Raw genomic sequence first — 21921 nt, 5'->3', positions numbered from 1 at the left:
TCATGTCTGAAGAAATTTGTAAAATATTTATTGGGGAACATTTCTATTTTAATGACAAACAGGCATGATAGATTCAGGCTATGCTGTTAATCATTTTAATTCACACTGGTTGCGGTAGTCATTAGTTTTGATTCTGCGTTTTTCATACAGAGCAGTTTGTTTGCATCACCTCTCACTTCCATTAATTTTCAGTACAGACAGTGCAGCTGCCTCTTTTTGTTAAAGGAGAGCCTCTGCACAAGCTCTCTACTTGTCATGCTTCTCAGGGAACAGGGATAAACCTTCATCATCAGATCTGTACAAAAAGTAAGAGTCCTCTGCCAGCCTATCTTTTTGGATAATCCTGAGACCAGAAGAGACAATTGTGATCATCTAGTCTGGCCTGTGCTAACCAGGAGGTCATAGAAACAATAGTATTGTAGCTACTATAGCGGCGACAAGTTTTCTCTGCTGTTTTTGCTGAGACACTTACTGGATTCTCTACCTGCAGACAGCTACTATCTGAAAGTTTCTGTTTTACAATAAGAGATTGTTATAGATGACTTTCATCAGCTGTCTCCAATCTTAAAACCCTTGTACAGCTAGGCGTATGGTTTTATTTCCTTAAATCTATTCCCTGTATAGGTTCTGCCATGTATAACTTTTTTTTTTTAAGCCTGATTTATTATCATGAAAAGTATAGAGTGGATTGATTATGGTATCCATCAGAGCATCAGAATTGTGAACTGTAGGAGCCTTGGGTTTCTTCTGTGTCCTCCCAGTAAATACAGCCCATCACTACTAAACTATATGGTGGGATGAATGGAAGATAGAGACTAAAACACCTCTTCACTTGTGACTAGGAGAGGAGCCATGGGTGTTAGTTCATTGGGCTACCTAAGCTCCCTTGCACATACTGTTTTGCTACACACAATGCTTCTAACGCCTGCTTGTACACAGCAGTGTGTCTCCTGTGTCTTGCAGCCTGACCCCAGTCTAGTCTGAGCTAACTTGCCAATTTCAGGGTTGAGTCAATTATTAAAGAGGCAAACAAACCACTATCTAAAATATTCAGAGCTAACTTTAAAGACCTATTAATAGCTATTAATACATTTCTGTAGATAAATATCTGAGACACAACAAGCTACGTTACACATACAAGGCAGAAACCCAGACTGGCGAAGTCTCTTACCTCCACCCCCAAGAACTTTTACAGGAAGGATGGACAAATGCTAACCATGAGACTAGACAAGTGTCAGACTACGGGCTTGTCTACACTGGCACTTTACAGCGCTGCAACTTTCTCACTCATGGGGTGTGAAAAAACACCCCCGAGTGCAGCAAGTTTCAGTGCTGTAAAGCACCAGTGTAGCGTGCGCACCAGGGCTGGGAACTACGCCCCTTGTGGAGGTAGGGTTTTGTTGTTTTTTTAAGAGCGCTGAGAGAGCGCTCTTCCCAGTACTCTGCTGCCACTACACAAGCTGCCATTGCAGCGTTTTAGCATTGCCAGTGTAGACTAGCCCTAAATGTATATGAAAATGTCTGAACGGTGTGCTTCAGTGCCTTGAGAGAGAACATTTCCTCTTCCCCATAGCTATAGCCCTGAGTGGTTGGTAGGGACTCAGTGCAAACTATGCACCTGAATTTCCTTCATAACACAGCCTCCCTGGATTCCTACTACTGCCATGGCTTATTTAAGAGCCAGTAAAACAGGCTGTAGAATTGGAATTTAAACCTTGTTTCCCAGCTGTCCTTGTGGGTATAAGACCATCAGTGTACCAGACAGAGCAGCTTCAGTGCTAAATCAAAGAGGCTGCAGTGCACCCTGAGCCCTTGAACTAACTTTTTTGGAGGGTCAAGTGCTTAGGGTGTGAACTCATTCTTGGATTAGTTGGAAAGTGAAACTTGCAGACTACTCCTCCTAGGTGGGTGGCTGTGTTACTGTTTATGGGATCTGGCAGGTACATGTGGTACAAATACTCAGACACAGTGCTAAACCCTGCTTTTTACAAATACTCAAACCTGTAACTTTGCATTTTACTCTCTACAAACATTAGTGCTAAAAACAATTGCTGCACATAATGTGCAAAAGCATTGCTCTAAAAATAAAAAAAACATGTCCAGGTTTTACAGCAATCACTCAGCTCTATCAACAAACCCCAAGCAGTCACTTTAAAAGCTGCTGTGAAGCCAGCATGACCAGTACACCTGGTATTTAGTAGCCTACATCCTTATAGTCACTAGAATGGGAGTGGGTAGTAGCTGATCAAGACATTAGCTTACATAGTCACTGTGGCCAAAAATGTACCATAATTCAAAAGGGATTGCACATCTCTTACCTCCGTACCAACCAACTCACGCTGGATATTTGCAATACTAACATTTTGGAAGGATTAGGATAATCACCATTACATCTCCTTGGGATGAGGGGGATAGATAACCTGCATTTGCTTACTGTGGGTTCCTTACCTTTCTCTTACTGGCTGTAGTCAGACTGGCATAGCCAGACCTTTGGTCTCAGGCAGTTTGGCCATTCCTGTGTAGTAATGAGCTGTGGGTCAGTTCAGCTACATTTCTTCAGTACCCCATAGTTGTCCATACCTATGCATTTGTTTTTAGCCACTGGAAAGTATGCTCCTAGGAATGCAGCCTCTGAGGGGCTGCAGGCCAGTGCTGTCAACATAGCAATGCAAATGAGCTCTGAGCACAGGAAAGTGTGTAAGATAAATCACCTATGCAGTGGCCAGCATCCCCTGTAGGAGGAACAGTAGCAGGCTGGCTTGCTCTAGAGACTTGCCTTGCTTGTTGCAAGTCTAAGGCTGTGGCTACACTTAGCACTTCAAAGCGCTGCTGCGGTAGTGCTGCCGCGGCAGCGCTTTGAAGCGCTAAGTGTAGTCAAAGCGCCAGCGCTGGGAGAAAGCTCTCCCAGCGCTGTCCGTACTCCACCTCCCTGTGGGGAATAACGTACAGCGCTGGGAGCCGCGCTCCGAGCGCTGGGGCTTTGACCACACTGGCGCTTTGCAGCGCCGCAATTTGCAGCGCTGGAGAGGGTGTGTTTTCACACCCTGCTGCAGCGCTGCAAATTTGTAAGTGTAGCCAAGCCCTAATTTAAACAGTGATGTGACCACCTGTGAACACAACAGTGCAAGTACTCTTGAGTGCATGAATGGTCATTGCTGCTTGTATTTAACTCCAGCAGTGGGAAAATGTTGGCAAACAAAAGTAACTTAGGGCAAGCCAGCTAATAGCATTTACTGAAAGGGTGAAAGTGGGAAACGTCTAGGCTACGATACCAAGCCCTGGAGAAGTATTTTGATTAATACAGAAGCCTTCAAATGAAGTGATGGGCCAGGACTGTGAAACCCAGGAGCTGGTGCCAAAGTCACAACTCTGTTTTTGCTTAGTGGAGAGCTAATTAGCTTCTACGCCCTCTCACTCCAGGGTGTTTGAAGTCCAGGCTGGCCAGGTAATATTTCAAATGCATCTTTCCATGTTGTCATATTATGTTGTTTCAGGATCAGTTGTTTGGCAAGTATATTTCCCCCTATCCTATGTACTTTAACTTCAGAACTCAGCCTAAAGTATTCTGAAATAATGTTTGAAAGGTGACACCTGATTATTTTTATAAAAGGGTTCAGTCACATCACCGTACATTGACTGATTAAACACAAAAAGGTTTAAAGATGCTTTCTGTGTGGTCTCATCCTGAATAAAGGTTTTTTCCCTCCCCCTCCTAGGAATGTAGAGTATTCACATGCAGAAATGCGAATGTATTGTTTCAGCATTTCTCAGCTCAGCTAGAAGGCATGCAATATTACACTCACTGGTTTGAAAAAGCATGGAGTTGTTGGTCCCCAGATACCACATATCTAATCACACTTGAGCGGAACTATTCATCCTTAACTCTCCATCAAATAAGAGTGCTCTTCTAGCCTAAGGGAGGCTGAATGCTAATGTGGACTTGTAGTTTCACTTCAATATCTTCCTGCAGCACAAACACTATTTCAAAACCATGGCTATATATTTAAAAACAAACAAAAAAAACCTTAAGAACTAATGATCTGATCTCAGTTGTGAAATATTTAGTAGGGCTGTCAATCGCAGTTAACAAAAAAAATCAAGATTAATGGCAGTTTTAATCGCACTGTTAAGAGAATACAAATTGAAATTTATTAAATATTTTGATTTTTCTACATTTTAATATATATCGTGTTGTAATTGAAATATTCTGACTATCCTTTTTACAGTGCAAATATTTGTAAACAAATAGTCTTTCAATTCACCTCATAAAAGTACTGTTGTGTAATCTTTGTCCTGAAAGTGCAACTTACAAATGTAGATTTTTTGTTACATAACTGCACTCAAAACAATGTAAAACTTCAGAGCCTACAAGTTCACTCAGTCCTACTTCTTGTTCAGCCAATCGCTCAGACAAACAAGTTTGTTTATATTTACAGGAGATAATGCTGCCCTCTTCTTATTTACAATGTCACCAGAAAGTGATAACAGGCATTTGCATGGCACTTTTGTAGCCAGCATTGCAAAGTATTTGTGTGCCAGATATGCTAAACATTTGTATGCCCCTTCATGCTTCAACCACCATTACAGAGGACATGCTTCCATGCTGATGGCACTTGTTAAAAAAAAAAAAGTGTGTTAAATTTGTGACTGAACTCTTTAGGGGAGAATTATACGTCCCCTGCTCACTTTTACCCGCATTCTGCCATACATTTCATGTTATGGCAGTCTTGGCTGATGACCCAGCACGTGTTGTTCGTTTTAAGAACACTTTCACTGCAGATCTAACAAAATTCAAAGAAGGCACCAATGTAAGATTTGTAAAGATAGCTACAGCACTCAACCCAAGATTTAAGAATCTGAAGTGCCTTCCAAAATCTGAGAGGGACAAGACTTTCAGAAGTCTTAAAAGAGCAACACTCCCATGTGGAAACTACAGAACCCGAACCACCGAAAAAAGAAAATCAACCTTTTGCTGGTGGCATCTGACTCTGATAATGAAAATGAACATGTGTTGGTTTGCACTGCTTTGGATAGTTTTCAAGCAGAACCCGTCAGCATGGACACGTCCTTTGGAATGGTGGTTGAAGCATGAAGGGACATATGAATCTTTAGCGCATCTGGCACATAAATATCTTGCGACCCCGGCTACAACAGGGCCATGAGAATGCCTGTTCTCACTTTCAGGTGACGTTGTAAACAAGAAGCGAGCAGCATTATCTCCTGCAAATGTAAATAAACTTGTTTGTCTGAGCAATTGGCTGAACAAGAAGTAGGACTGAGTGGACGTGTAGGCTCTAAAGTTTTACATAGTTTTATTTTTGAATGCAGTTTTTTGTACATAATTCTATATTTATAAGTTCAACTTTCATGATAAAGAGATTCCACTAGAGTACTTAGTATTTTTCAATTCACCTAATACATTTCTTTTCTTTTTACAGTGCAAACACTTGTAATTAAAAATAAAGTGAGCACTGTACACTTTGTATTCTGTGTTGTAATTGAAATCAATATATTTGAGAATGTAGAAAATATCCAAAATATTTAAATAAATGGTATTCATGATTAATCGCGACTGATTTTTTTAATCGCTTAACAGCTCTAATATTTACACACATCCATTTTATAATTTTTTTCCTAGCCTTAACATAACACTGACTGATTAGCCAGTTCCAGAAAGCTGAAGATGTCCTGCTCCTCCTTAATAGTCACATGACATATCTCCTGAGCAATATCCCTCCTCTCTAGTATTGCTTCCCAACACCTACTTTCCCCTCATTATTTTAGTCTCTTTACCAAAGTGCTTCAAGAGGCAGGCAGACAAGAAGGCTGTTGGGTCCCCTGGTCCAGCTAAAGCTCTGAAAGAATTTGGAAGAGGATTTAATTTAACCAATGTAATAAACAGTTATTTGTAAGATTCAGTAGCAAATGCTCCAGGATTCAGGACCAAGAATGGGATGTGGGGACATCAGTCACACAGATCCTATAACCAACAAAGCTGTCACTCAGTAAGGGCTTGATCCTGCTCCCATTCAAGTCAGTGGTGCAAGATTCAATCTGATCACCTCCCTCACAGCAGTAAGTACATGTACTAAAGAAAAGAAGCAAGTCTCTTGCCTCATCCAGAGAGCTACTCTGAAATGATCACTCCTTCACCCTCTCCTGGCAGACCCCTGCTGGCAAATGGCATCTGCTTGGGTTTTGGGGAACAGGCAATGGTTTCAAATCAATGTACCTCAAGGGCTATGATGGCACAGAGGGCTTCCAGCATTTCAGCATTCCAGCGATGTCTGGTATAAACAGAGCTACAGTTGGCCACCAGTGTTTTTACTGTCCCGTCACCTACCAGATCTCAGAGAAGTCAAAGCCACAAGGTCCTTAAAACAGCAGTGGCTATTGGCATTCTACTCTATACTAGTCCTTCCATAGTTGTGAGCAGTGGTGGAACTAAACTAGTGGTAGTAGCGGTGGGAAGTTTTTAACAAAAGTGCCAAGAATAGGCAAGACCTTAAAGCATTAACTAATATAGGGTCGCTAACAGACTAGTCACTAAGAGCTTGAGGCTCACTTGCTGGCTAGTGCATCTCAGACCACTAGCATCCACTTAAGTGCCTCAGCCCCTCACCATGTCTAGTTTACTGCAAAAGCAGTGGTCTGAGTCATTGTGGGTTGCAAGAGAGTTCAAGGAAAGGATTGCTGTGCTGAGGGGTCCAAGTCAAGAAAAGTCAACTTCAGAATATTTGAGGTAAGCTGGGAATTTTCAGAAGTGCTCTTCAATTACTTCAGTAACAGTCCTCCCCGAAAGTCAAAGGGGAAAATCAGAAAATATAACAATGTCTCTGTATAAATCCATGGTACGCCCACTGTGACGCTCTGTACCTTGGGGAAACACGCTACACCCCGCCCCTCCCCCATGTTCATCCTTATATTATGATTGTGTGGTATCTAATGCAACGTTTGTCATGTTGGGTGTCTTCGGAAGGCTCATGATGTACTGAGTCATGATGTACTGAGCCTTGTTATTATAGTAATGTTATAGGTTGTAATTTCATGTATATAGTTATGAGGCTGAAAATGTGTCCTCATGGTTTAACACAAACCCAGGCAAAACATCTCCAAGAGCAGAGGGGCAGTTCATACTTCATCAGGGCAGGTATGAGACAAACCCAGCCCAGCCTCACAGGAACAAAGGACACTGGTCTAGGCAGCAACAAATGATCTCTTGAACTCTTGAGTGAGTCACCCCCCTTTCTTTGGTCAGTTTGGGACTACGATGAGGTAATGCTCACCTGACTCGGAGGGGGGGGTCAAAGCCAAGAGGGAAGAAAGAGCATCTCTAAGTCTATTGAAGACACCCCTCCCCATATTTTCTTTCAACATTTGTCCAAAGCCGTGTGAGCTACAGTGGACTGCTGCCTGCATGATCAATTATTATGCAATCTTTAAATTGTGCTGCCTGGCACTTGTGCCTGCCATAGGATCCACAATGTACTTCACAAACAACAAATTTAGCATTCTGAGAGGTAAAGCACCCAAATATCACCCACATTTTACTGATGAAGAAATGGAGGCATCAAAATGAATCGACTTGTCCAAGGCTACACTGGAACTCTCTGGAAGAACTGAGGATATATTTTGACATAAGGCCCATGCCTTAACCAAAGACCATCCTTCATTCACAAAAGTGATATTGATTTATAAAGGCGCGGTGCAAAACCAACTATTTGTTAAATTGAAAACATTTTAGCCTTGCAACAAATTACCATTACCTGCATATTATTGGGAAAGAGAATTTGGTGTATTTTTAACAAAGGTCTCATATTTCCTATACTTTATTGCTCTGGTCTTTCAGAACACGACATACACTTCCTCAATTTTTGTTTTAGAAGCTTTATCATTTACAGAGAACCAGTTTCACTTTCTCCAAGATGTGCTTTGTCCTTTCTTAGAGGATGCAACAAAGTTTTTTTAAATGGATAACACACACACACACACACGAGACCCAAGCTTGCCATGAAAAACTCACATTTATTTGATTAAACAAAAATAAAATAAACTGCATAGGAACATTTTAAAGTCCAGAGAGACACTGACTTTGTTTTAAGGCTGCCAGTAGCTGATACATCCATCTCCTTGCTACATCCTTCAGCCTTCTCTATGGACCACAAAGATACATTCAGAAGCCTCCATTAACACAAGAGTTCTCTAACATTGTTAGTTTGTTCTACATAACAGTTTGCCAATAACAGGTCATGCTTTCTTCTTTGCAGTACGTAACATTTTAAGTTACAAAGCCCAGCAATTTTTGTCTAAATAGACAAGTGAACCCTTTTTTGGATGGTAGGAGTTGTGTTAATGGAAGGGGTTTTTTGACATGACCTGTTCCATTAACAGTTATAAATGCTCTGTTTTTAATGAGCTGCTCAGAACAATGTCTGTCCCACTGAGCATTTTTTCTTATTAGAAAAACAGCATGATTAATCACTAAAATAGAAACGTAGAGTGCAGCAGAACAGGAAACTACACGAGCAATTGACTCAAGATGCACAACTTCCAAGAACTGACAGAATCATTCTCGAAGCTCCATGGCATTACTGTGCTGAGCTAGGTCAAGATGACAGTACTTCTAATTTAGTAATTACATTTTATAAGATGCGCTTGTATCTGCTGTAAATCAAGCAAGGTCTTAACTGTCTACAGAATTTGTTACACTGGTCTTAATTGGACAGAGCTTCCATTTGTTTTTGATGTTTCCAATTTCTGTAAACTATGCCTCAACAAAGGACCAAATTAAATGGTATGTATGGGCCCTCACTCTTTTTCCTTAAAATGTATCAACCACCAACCAAGATAGGCATGACAAGTAATGCACAATACAAACAATAGTCACATACAGTAAGAACCCTCCCCTCCCCCCGCCAATTTGGGTGACTAAACACACCTTACAAACTAGTTAAAAACTTTTTAGTCATTTTAGGAGGAAAAAAAGCAAAACTCAGAAACAAGACATCTTTCTCTGAAGGAAACTACTACATAGACTGAGAAGTATTCTATAAACCTATAAAGGAGTTTACTGGTCTGGTAGTTTAAAGAAAGGTATCTACCCTACTTCACTACATAGACACATAACATTCAGTCAGTAAGGCTCTGTAAAAAGAGCTTTAAAACAAAAATATCTACCTGAGTTTGTAAGCTGATACAATCATTAAGAGAAGGTCTAAGACCATGCAGGTACACAAATCTTTTTTAGAACCATTATTGGTTAAACCATGATGGAAAAAGATGCCAAATTGGCTTGTTAACCCGTAAGATCACTTAAAAAGACATCAAGGTACATTTTCCACCATAACATTTACCAAACCCAACACAGCATATAACCATTAGTGGTTTTCTGTACCCACTCTTCTAACTTTTGTCACTCAACAATGACTAGGGGAGAACACCAAGAATTTTTAATACAGTAATCTGATAATGTGCTTCTCTAAACTTTACTCCGCATGTAAAATAATGGGTCTGTTGAATGCCACTATTAAAGTCAAATAAAAACCCAACTGCCTCTGGTAAGAACATTCAATCTGAATTGCCTTCCAGGAATAGGAACTTGGTTGCACTGTCATGGTGGAAAACATCCTGTTGCATCAAGAAAACTACATATACAATCACCAAGTCAAAGAATCAATCTCATTCCCTTCAAGCATTTGGTATAGCATTGCATTTAAAGAAATTATACCCTTAGAGTCTTTTCTGACAGGATACATTTGTAGGCATGCAAAAATAGATAAAATATTTTTCTCTTGTAGAGAGAAGACCTAAAGGTCTTAAGGACATAAGAACTCTGCAAATAAAGACACAAAGTATGTTATGTCAACCAGTAGCGTCATAATACTGAAAAAAAAATTAGTTTCAGTTTGCATAATTTCTAGTGAAAATGAGTCAAATTTACAGGAGGATGATTAGAATTAATTTGCCTGAGTGTACGAATATTTGGTTTTATTTACAGTTCTTTAGCAAGGGCAGCCTAATATTTCCACAGAGAGGCAACAACAACCAAAAATAGCCACTTGTACACATCTAATATTTCCATTTAAACAAAAATGTGTATCCTACAGGCAGGATGTACCCTTCTCCTGCATGCAGACTAACACTTTCTTCTGAGACCTGCCTGATACGAAATTGAGGTAGATGCTTTACTTCTCCATGGTGAGGTAGAACTTTAAGAAACAAAAACAGTTGGGTCTCTATTTGTGCATTCTGTACCACAGCAAACTGGGTTCCACTGATCTCCAAAGGACTCAAGGACCTGAGGTACAATATTTGTCTAACGCAAGGTACCAGTGTTTAATTTTTTAGACAGCTCCAAACTGTTTGTCTAAACATCTCTATTTTTTTCTTTTAAATACCCTATTACCTTTTGGCACCATTTGGATACACTCCTTTAACAAATAAAAATAAAAACACTTTGGCACTTTTTAAAAACCAGAACTGAACATAGAAATTTTATGATCTTCAAAAGAAATAAAACATATGGCTGGATCAAGCCTAAAGACTGCTCTTGAAATAAATTAATTTGGCTTAACTATAACTAAACAGACTGAGTCGATCGCCAGCAATTCCAATGGAATGCCACAACGAAGTGCCTTCTTCTGTTTCCAACTTGATTATTTTTGGCCCTCATATACACCAAATTTTAGGTTTTTCCCTCTTTATGGTATGCACTTGTGGGCTTCCCCATATAAGTTATACTTAAAGGGTACAAATTAAAGGAGTGACTTACCGGAGGGTACTGCATCATCTAGCACCATGGCTGCCTCATAAGCCCTCAGCCAGGACATCATTGAAACTCTCACTAAAACAGTTTTGAAATAACAGGACTGCTTCATATGGCTGAATTAGGAGATGATGAGAGTTAACTGATGATAACATTTCACAAAGCGAAAATTTACTGACAGCCAACATTGGTTTAACCTGGCACAGTTAAATTCCTTTGGGAGCATTTAGTGCACAAGTCTGTAGATCCAAATCTGTTATTCTTCTCCAAAGCTAGAGCCTGGAGGTGGGGGTGAAGAGATAAACCAACCTTCTCCTTCCCCTAATCCACTTCTACCAGTTCAGGAGATTATACTGAACAGTTTAAGAAAATTCAGGCGTTTGCAACCCAGTGTCAGACCTTTGCTTACATTTCCTACACTCCGGTCCTGTATGTCAATTCGCCTATTTTCTACATGTATCAGGACACCGGAGGCATTATCCAACAATTGTCCATGAACATACATAGAACAAACGTTGAGCCAGATTTGAAATCCTACCAATTATATACCAAATAAACAAGCCCCTATGGGGTATATGATGTTGGCATTAAACTTTTCCTATAATATTACACTACTTACTCTCATTGCATTATAAGCACTCCATTTTATAAGCTACACTAATATTTTCCAATGAGAGCAAGTGTGCTTAGCACTATCTATTACAGTAACAGTATAGGAAATCGTTTGGGTAGCCACACAGCCGTTTTTTTAAAAAACAAAAGCCTCCCAACGTGACGTGAAACACTTCAAAGTCAAATAGTCTTGTTTGTGCTGTAAGCAGAGCCAGTGAATTAAGTAAACAGCAACTGTAAAGGAAGACATTGTGCCTCCCCCAAATAAAGACAGGTGTGTGGCCTTCTCCAGTCTTGTGCAGCAACATAATATGACATGGTGAAAGTCAATGGAAATTCCACCAGCCTTCACATCTCTATGCTATATAGGGATGGAGATAGTCAAGAAGCATTTTGCTGCAATTCAACTCAAAGCATGCCAGGAGCAGCTAGATACTTTTAAAAAAATGCCTGGGGGTTGGGGGGGGGCGCGCAGGGAGAACAGAAAATACAAAAGGGCAACATCAACAAGCATTAAGCATAATAGCTTTTCTGGCATAATCCAGCAGTGACAACCACAAAGGTCAAGGTAAAAAAGATGGCCAAGCATTTTTAATAAGACAAAGAGGTGAAATGAAAGGATTCTGCAAGTTGTCAAATTAAAGCTTTCAACCGGTTATCTTTGGTATCTAGGTCTCTGAGTCTAATTTGTTTTCACAGCCAAGTTACAAATAATTCTCTCAGTGAAACACACAGAAAAACACACAAACAAACAATATCAACTTCCACAGGCTATCACAAAAGGAAGGAAAGTGGGCTGTGAAAGCTAAAAGGAGTAATTTGCTTTCTATTACACACAAATTCTGAAGAGCCATATACAAGTTTAATGACAGATCTCTCTAAAAGATTATCTTGGATTATTTTTTTTTTTTTAAAACAACACTATCCCTAAAATTAAGCCCAGCTGATACCCATTGCTGAGCATTTGCTTCATGAGGTGTTAGCTGAAAGTAGCACGGTTACATTATCCTGTATAATTTAGGGTTTTTCTGTTTTAAAAGGGTTCTTGTGATCTCACTGACTCCCTCTTCATTGTCCACCTCTTAAAATCCTCACCTTCCTAAGTGGCTGCTGTCTTAGCCTGGACAAATGATTAGGATTTCTAAAAACAGGAAATGAATTTATTGGAGATGTTACGGTAATAGGTAAAGCAGTGGAAGCAAGTAAAAGTGCACCTTGAAATTTCTTATTAATATGAAAAAAGAGGCTTCAATTTTTCAGGTTGCTTACGTATGTGGTGGCTGGGGGAAGAGATGAACCCTTTCTCCTTCAGCCTTTTAGTTAATAACCTTGCTTCTCAGCCAGGGCTCTTCTCTTGCTGGAACTGATAACACTAATCTTACACCACTGCAGAGGAAAAAAATCAAATTGATGCATGAACTCTTCAATTTCTGCACAGTGCAAAAACTCTCCAGCCCCTATATTAGCCTTTATGGTTTGCCAATAACAGTCCCATCCAGAAGGCAAGGCAATTTCTCAAGAGTCCATGTCAACATCAATAGCTAACATATTAAGATGCAAGCTATTGAAATGTGGACTGTAATCCACTAAGGAATCAAATTCTCATGGCTTGGTAACCAAAGCCCCTCCTCAATATCTCAGCTTCTCAGAAAAACAAGAAATTCCTATCCCCATTGGAGCCAAGTTTTGCAGATTATAGTGTTTAAAGAATCTGGCTAGTGTAGTTTTTAGATGCTGTCCCCATTTTAAATGCAGTTTTTCGGTGATGCCATGGAATGACGATGCAGAGCTTTATATGGCTCCATTTTCTCTCATGCTGGCTACCTTTCACCAGGGGCCATTAAGAATGCCTGTACATTAAAAAATGTTCTTCGAACCTTTCAATCCAACTTTTTTTTTTTTTTTTAATTTAAGGAGGAGGGATGAGGGGAAAAAAACAAAAAAGTTCAGCTGATGTCACTGACTGGTTTTGTGATCTGATTTTTTAAAAATGTGGACTTCTCTGAAATGCACCCTGAATTTCCAAAGTTGTGCTTTATGTTTATTTTGGGGAAAATTTACTTTGTCCTGACAAACCTATTAATCTTTACTCCCCTAACTAAAGCCTTTACGGGAACAAAACAAAACAAAACCACAGCCATTTCACATGAAACAAATTTTAACTCCAGGGGTCAATTCTTCCATGTTTTGATGCTCCTTGTAACAGGCATCGATACACATAACAGTGACATACATATGATGGAAGGAAGAATGGAACCTTGTTTTTAAAATGAGACTAATAATCAGACAAAAGGCTATAAAGAAATTATAGAATAGAGAACACATTACACAAAGTCCTGCTTTTTTCATTAAACTTTTTATGACAACTACACTAAGTCACCAAAAATGATTCCCCCCCCCAAGAAATTTGTGCATTTTCACAGGGGTTTCACTTTGTGCTGTAGGATTACTGCATTTTTCAAAACACATATGCAAAAAAGCAAACTTGCTTTTCCTGACTAGTGAACCCCACCCACTTCCACAAAAAGATCAAAGTCTTCTGGGAACAAGACACTATGTTGAACGATAAATCAAACACACTGAGGTATAAAAAGGAGAACAGGAAAAAGTTCTCTGCTGCAGCAGCATTTAAAAAAAAAAACAACAAAAAACCTAACAACCCCCCCCCACGAAACTACAGTACGATCAAGAACACAAATCCTCTACAAATATCTAATGCTACTGATTCCCCACCCCCCATTAAAAAAAATTATAGAGCGCCTTTTTGGCTTTGTCTACAGAATGTATCACGCAACCACCTAATGTGCACAGCAACACATGTTTGTGCATGATGCCCCATGTGGGGAAGAGGTAAAACTTACTGCTGGGGGAGGGAGGGGGTAGGGGGGAAGAGGAGGAGAACACAAAGATAATGAGGTAGATAGAATTTATAACTTTACAGGATCACTCCCCGCAGAAAAGATAAGTACATTCATCTGTAAAAAATTAAAGATGAGGTAGGTTTGAATTAACGTTGTATTTTTTCGTTCTCTTAAAAAGAATTTCCCTGAGACAGTTTCTTCCTAATTCAGATAACACAGATTAGAAGATGAGAATTCGATTGTTTCCGAAGTCAACCACAACAATCATGCCATCAGGGGTGACAGCTATACCTGAAGGTCGGTCCATCTGACCAAAACCACTTCCCTGAGTGCCAAATTTGCATAAAAAACTACCATTTGACTCAAATATCTGCACTCGGTGGTTCCTAGAATCAGCCACAATGATGCGCCCCTCTTGATCCACAGCCACGCCTTGTGGGCGCAGGAACTGGCCGTTGCTGGTGCCTTCTGACCCAAGGAAGCGTGCTGACTGGCAATCTGGATGGATGACCAGGAGGCGATGGTTGTTGAAATCTGTCACTACCAGATGACCTTCATGATTGAAAGTTACACCTCTTGGAGAATCAAAGTGCTTCCAGAGTGCCCCTTCAAAGCCATATTTATTCAGAAACACACCATCAGGTCCAAACAGTTGAATCCGATGGTTCCTCGTGTCAGAGACCAGGATTTTGCCCTCAGCATTGACTGCCACATCCCATGGGTAATTGAATTGACCATTCTTGGTTCCCTTTTCCCCGAATTTCAGAATGAACTGCCCATCAAATGTAAAGATCTGGATGCGATGATTATCCTTGTCAGCCACGACAATCCTACGCGAGATATCACAGGCAACACCAGCAGGGCGATCGAACTGACCAGGCCTGGAACCCAAAGTGCCAAATTTGTGGTGAAAGGTGCCACAGGGCTTAAACACCTGAATGCGGTTATTACTGCGATCAGCAACCATGATGTACCCTTCTTTGTCTACGCAAACTCCCCAGGGGCGACACAACTTGCCATCGTTGTCTCCCTCGCTGCCAAATGAAAGCCCTGGTAGTCCAATGCCAATGTAACTGCGCCCAGATTTTACCATGACCTTGAACGGACTGTTCTCTATGTGCTGGTTGCACATCATGACGGAGACTAGATGCTCTCCCTCCAGCTGTGGTCTGTAACTGACCAGGTAGGTTCCATTCTGCTGATCATTGACATCTGCACCAAACAGGTTTCCATCTGGGCCCATCACCACTGCAGAGATCATATCGCCCCCCGAAAGGCGTGGTTCACCATCATGGTCGTAGCCTATCACTGTGAAGGAGGCCGCTTTGCCCTGTAGTGCACGTTTGAGACCTTCCCCAGTGGCTTTGGTTAGAGGAGCAAAAGCCCCACTGCTGACAAACCCCATTGATTTAATGGCCATATACAGAGCCTGGTCAGGAGGAGTGAACATGACTCTGTCATCCTCCTGCGGCTGTAGAAGGCCTCTCACATTCTTCAGCTCCTGCACTTGAGCCAGCATGCGATCCCGAGCTAGGAGAATATCCATGCTACGACCCTCCTCTAGGACCTGCTGAACTGCACTAATAGTGTTGTCCAGTTTATTTAGATTCTGACGCAACTTTTCAACTTGCAGGTAAAGGGACTTGGCTTTGACTTGACGAATCTTTTCCACCTTAAAAAACAAACAAAACAAACCCATTACATTTATATTAAAAGACAGCTAGCAGTTCAGAAATATTTTTCTAGTATTGCTTTCCTAATTCCTACATAAAATTGTAGTGTAGTTGCCACAGGGATGTTAGGAGATCATGAATGAAAGGGGACGTGATCTACAGGACAAACTCTCTATGAAGATGTAGTCCATGTGAGGAAAATAATTAGGGGAAATGTGGATACTTATTGCAAAATGAACCTGCTGAGAATCATTGGTCCCTCCTCTGACAAATATAGCCTTACTTAAAAGCAACACACACATTTGCTATGAAGTTTTGCTGCATTAGTTTGCTATTTAAAAGAAAGGTCATTATTAACTAAAAATAGTCTCCTTGCTTTGCAATTGTCCCATCTTCCAGTCACAGGGAGCACTAAGTGTCTGGCATAATAGGATTTATAGGCAGAGTGACAATTTTTTTTCCAGTTTGTATGGGTGTGGGTGTGGGGTGGGGTACTTTAGAAATCCATTCAAGATGTTAATGGCAAAAACACATGCCTTGGAAAGTTAATGAAATGTGTAATCACTTCATTGTTACAGAGTGTACCTCCACCATCAGTTATGCAGTCAAGCAAACATTCAGAAATTTCAGCTAGTGTGTCCCTCTGGTCAATGTGCATCATGTTTGAAGACTGCAGTTATATGTTTGCTTGACTGTTTAACAGATGAAGGAAGAAGTTCTGCAATGGAAGTGTGGACATGTGTTATTAAACTTACAAGGCATGCAGTTTCTGCCAAGTGTGTTTTCAACATGGACATTTTAACAAGATGCTCATCCCTGCCTTAGAACAGCTCTCTAAGGCCTAATATTCAAAAGTGACTAGAAAGTCACTAATCACTTCTGAAAAGTTAGGCCTAAAACGCTACTTGTATTTTTTTTCTGGATGTACTGAGTTAAAAGAAAAACTTTGACAAAGCTGTCAGCAGTTGGTCATTTCCTCTTTTACAGATACATTTAAAAAAGGAGGCTATTTTAAAATTAATTCTGAAAATAAATCTGGTGTCTGTGAACATGTAGAATCCCACCTGTACAAAGGAGTGCTGGGAAGTGGTAAAAAGATATTCTCTGCCATTTTTTTTTTTTTAGTTTTTTAAAATGAGGAAAACCAAAATCTCAGTTTATGTCACAATAGCAACTTTCAAAATTTAGAGACGTGTGGCCTATTGAAGTGATGTTTGTTTTTCTGAAATAGAAATGTGCTAAAATGTAAGTGAAGAACATGTTGCTGGGCCTAAGTTTGGGGCTTGACAACAGTGAGGAGTAATGCTGAGTGAAATAAGTGAGACAGCTCAGAAGCAAGTTGGAGATAAGTTAGGAAATAACCCCAGGTCATGTTGTAAACATGTTTTGGTCCTGTTTTTTTTACAAGTATTTTAGATAAAATGCTAAAATTTTGGAAAATGTTATATTGATAGTTATTGATATGTATTTATTCAGATGCTAATTAATGTGTTTAATGTTAAATAGCCGATGAGAAAATAGAAAATATTTAATTATGGTAAAAAAAGGTGGATGTAATGCTAATTAAGCTGTTATAATTGATTATAAAAAGAATACTACACTGATTTTAGATAGGCACACCCATCCAGCAGAGAAAGGTTTATACCCATTCTTCTCATTCAGGGACTGATCACCTCTGGATGGATGGTTTCACCTTAGAACGGGAGTATAAAAGCAGTGAATGGTTACATAGTGAAGCCTGTTTATTTCATATAAAATAGTTAGTTGAGCAAAGTCTTTAATTTTATCACTGTGTCATTTACAGTCCTCCACTAAATTGTCTGTGACCACCCTGGAGGCTTGAACTGAGAAGGAACACAGGCAGGAGGCGCATATTTTAAAGCCTGAGGTTTCCACATAATCCAGTACCTTCATTGGGGGGGCGGGGACAGAGACAGAGAGAGAGAAATGACTCATGCTGAGCAAAACTCCCCCCCCCCCCCGAAACCAATTCTACCCCTAAAACTATAACACGACTATAAAAACAATAAACCCCTCAAAGTAGCTATGTACAACTGTATATTTTTTAAGTGCATCACACATAAAAGAGGACACTAATAGTTCCAACCCAGACCATGCAGCAGCGAGAAGGAACTGGAAATGCAGTCGGTCCGCCCCGCCCTTTATCACCTTGGATGAAACCACGAGGCAAGACAAGGGCTCAGTGCGGACCAATGGACACTATTCATTTCAAAGTCTCCAGCTGCAGATGCATGGTCCGCATGCGTAAATCCTCAGTGGAATATAATAGGGACCATCACTCGAAGAAGTCGTCAGAATTCCTCTGTTTAATAACTGAACAAGTCCTGTTCCCAGAGCTGTGCAGTGCTGCTGCAGGGCGATGCAGAAGTCTGACAGAAACCAAATTTCAAAATTTCACTGTGAACCAGAAATCCTGTGTTTTGGCCAGCTGTTGCGGAACCAGCAATAATCAGGGCTACTGTATTTCCTATTCATTCCGCTGTGACAGTAAATTTTTGTTCTTAAAAGTACACATTTAGAATCTAAATTATTTATCTAATTTATTATGAGCCAGATTCTACCATCCTCATTCATGGTGAAAATACCTTAATCCTCAACTCGATTTTAAAATGGGACTACCTGTGTTGTAAATACCACTCAAAATACAAGTCATCATAACATGGCCCTATTCTAATTTAAAGACAGGTCAGATTTCCATCTTAAAGGTTAATTGTTAGTAACTAGAACAGATAAATATACTTATATAAAAAGCTTTTTACCTTCCACAGCAGCTCACACTCCCGTTCTTCCAGGGCCTTCTTATGTCGAGATGTCATAGCTTTGACTTCAGACTGTACCACCTTTGCTTTCATCTCAACCTGCTCTGCCACAGCTTGGGCCTGTTCAATACTCAGCTGGAGAACAAACAGAACACACATCTTGCTTAGTCAAACCAATTTAAATTGCATTAGGTGATGGCTCTTACATTTAACCCAATGCCTCCAGCACTAGAACAGAAACAGGTCAATGTGCTCTCATAATGTTGCTGTAGGACAAAGTTCAAGGCAGTTGTTTTCATGTAGTTTTCCTGAGTGCATGTCAGTTTCACATATTAGATGCTGGAATTTATACGAAATTCACTACATAGGACCAAATTATTTCCCAACATAGCCTGTGCAAACCCCACTGATACCAGGATTCAAGTTAATGTACAATTTGGTCTAGTATGTACAATGTTGATTAAGTCCAATATCAAACCTACATTCTTTAGACATGTATGTTGAGAATCCAAAATGACCTTCTTATCCCCAAGTATTTTAGACTAACAATACATTTGCTACAGGATACAAGTCTAGTCTTCTAGTAAGACTTCTGTTTTCCGCTAATGCAGAGGTCCCTGAAGTATGGAGCACACCCCCACAGGGGGGCATGAAGGAACATCCGGGGGGGAAGGGGTGCAGTGGGCCCGGGGCCAGTCCCCACAGGGGAAGGAAGGGAGCACCACCCAGCCCTTCCCCTGCCCTTCTGCTCTGGTCCTGCTCCCAGCTGTCCCAGAGCAGAGGCTGGGAGCAAGGCTGGGAGTGGAGCTGCACCTTGTCGCAGGCCAGACTGCTGGCCCCCACCGCAGCCCAGCTCTGGCTCCGCTCCACCCCCAACCTCGGCACCTGGCCACAGCCCCAGACCCAACCCCAGCCTCAGCCCTCTTACCCTTGTCCGTGTTTCCCCCACCACCACCCCGAGCTGCAGCCCTTCTCCTGGCCCTGGGCAGGGTGGGAGCACGGACAGGGGTAAAGGGGGCTGACCCCCTCAGAAATTTGGGGACCATTGTACTAATGTATGCCATTTCTATGCAAGTCAATTGTCTGTAGACAGCAATACTTTTTATATATGACTTGGAGAAAGGAGTGGTGGCACATGAAAATAAAATTAAGTCTATTGACACTTTAAAACTGGAGAGACATGAGCAAATCTTACAGAGAGACTGAAACTTCAAGTCCTCTCGCCACAAGTGTAGTCAACTATCAGCATTTATACAATGCAGTCAGAGAAGTGTTGTGCAAACATTAAAAAGGAGAGTCAACTTAGAAGGCACATTTGGAGCCCACAGGAGATAGAAAAAAAAATTCAGACAAGTGACACCTAAAAATTATTGTAACTGAAAATTTAGGAAAAATGTGTTTTATCTGTGCATTTGACAGCACTTTGTGTTAAGTCCATTTCAATGTCTCCCCAATATAGCAGGTCAGTTGTTTCTCCCTATTTGTTGTTCACACACCAAGAGGGTTTGTATCTTTAAACATATAAAAATAAAAATTGGCAGGGCAACTTGAGGGCATCTGTAGTACCAGAAAAACAAAACAAAATCCCCAGACAAGTTAATTTGACTATATTAAATTAAAAATTAAGCCTCACACAATTAACTCACAGAGACATCACCCAACCCCATCCCAAGGAAGTTAAGTACCAATTTTAAAGCTAGGTGGTGAATCACAGTAGCTGAAAGATATGCTTGAAGTCAGACTGAGAGGCTGCATCTACAATAGGAAAGTCAGGAGCCATAAGGCTGTGTCATATAAAGCAGTGGTCCCCAACCTTTTAGTCTGGCGGGCGCCAGATGAAGGACCGTGGCGGCGGTGGAGCACCCGCCAAAATGCCGCCGAATTTCTGTGGCATTCCAGCGGCGACGCCTCTCGATGATGTCACTTGTCGGCAGCAAGTGGTGTCATCGAGACGCGTCGCCACCAAAATGCTACAGAAATTTGGCAGCATTTTGGCGGATGCTCCACCACCGGCCAGGACGCGGGTGCATTTAGATGCCCCCACGGGCACCGCGTTGGGGACGCCTGATCTAAAGTAACATAGGCAAGGCCAGTGGCAAAGCCTGAAGTAGACCCAGAAGTTCATGAATTACAAGTCTGCATTTTTAAAATCCAGGCTCCTTAAAAGAGAACTACTACAGTGGTGGTGGTAGGGCTGGAACATTCTTAACCTGGGGGCTTCTATTATTTGGCTGGAGATAGTTTTCTGCTAGGCTGGATTACTAGACAGCAACATCTCTGCACTGTGATAGCTGGAGGTTTGCAATGGAGAAAAAATCTAAATGAAAGCTGAGCATTTGCAAAATATTGCAAAATGAAGCAAAAAATTATGATCAGATCCTCCTATGCTCACAATTTGTCCCTGTTGCAGATAGGGGAGTTTTTGCTTTGGGTCAGAATAAAAGTATTGTACAAACTCTCATACAGAGAAAAATCCTGGCATATGTCAGAAAGTATCAGCCACTACTGAAGTACACAGGGAAACATGCATCGTTCTGTCAAAGGGCTAGGGCTAGCTTAGGCGTTGCTTTAAGAAAGTTAATGCCCACTGAGCATGCTCAGAAGTGTTTTTCCAGTTTATTATTTTCCTCCAAGCCTATTCCTGTATGTACCTAAAGATCACAATATTAAAAGTTCACTACTCTCAGCTGTGTGATTAAAATGACTATTCCCCTTTTCTCCCTAACTCTGCCACTCACCACCACTATTTTTTCCCATTCCTGCATAAAGCAAAAAGATAATTTTTTTGGTCAAACTTTTGGCAGGGACCTATCATGGAGATATCAGTTCCACAGTAGTTTTCAGAAACTTATTTTGTGCCTCTTCACTTATATTTTACACTAACAAGCAAAAACCCATATATTTCCCCCAAGACTGGAAGTTCTTTTAACATGGTCAGTGCTTTTAGACAACAAATCAATAAGGCAATAATGAAGATGTATTAATTTCTGACAATCATGGCTCTAAGTTTACCCAATTGAAACTACAATGCGCCTTGTTTATCCTAATCAAAAGAATCTGCCTTCTGTTACCCAGTACTGTAGTTTTGGTATTTTATGATCACTCCAAGTTTTTGCATAGATATGGTCAGAGTTGGCACTTGTGGCCCTGCCGACCTCCAATATACATCACTATAGCAACTTGACAATCAAAGATTTCACCCACTTTCATTTTAAAAAAATGTAATCACT

The 21921-nt window shown here is 40.7% G+C and overlaps 1 protein-coding gene across 3 annotated transcripts in view; it reads right to left on the bottom strand.

Annotated features, from left to right (window-relative positions):
* Nucleotides 1-14158: 14158 nt before the first annotated feature.
* The window catches only part of TRIM71 (tripartite motif containing 71), an 86106-nt gene continuing 78343 nt past the window's right edge, over nucleotides 14159-21921 (bottom strand). For all 3 annotated transcript variants that reach the window (XM_045003055.1, XM_045003056.1, XM_045003054.1), the window contains exons 4-5: nucleotides 18692-18826; nucleotides 14159-15910 (exon numbers count right to left, since the gene is read on the bottom strand). In XM_045003055.1, the coding sequence (XP_044858990.1) occupies nucleotides 14459-15910; nucleotides 18692-18826 (1587 nt within the window). In that variant the 3' untranslated portion in view covers nucleotides 14159-14458. The remainder of the gene's footprint in view (nucleotides 15911-18691; nucleotides 18827-21921) is intronic.

Source organism: Mauremys mutica, chromosome 2 (assembly GCF_020497125.1).
Source record: "Mauremys mutica isolate MM-2020 ecotype Southern chromosome 2, ASM2049712v1, whole genome shotgun sequence".
NCBI lineage: Eukaryota > Metazoa > Chordata > Testudines > Geoemydidae > Mauremys > Mauremys mutica.
The sequence above is the reverse complement of the archived record's forward strand: the minus strand, read 5'-3'. Positions and strand labels throughout refer to the sequence as shown.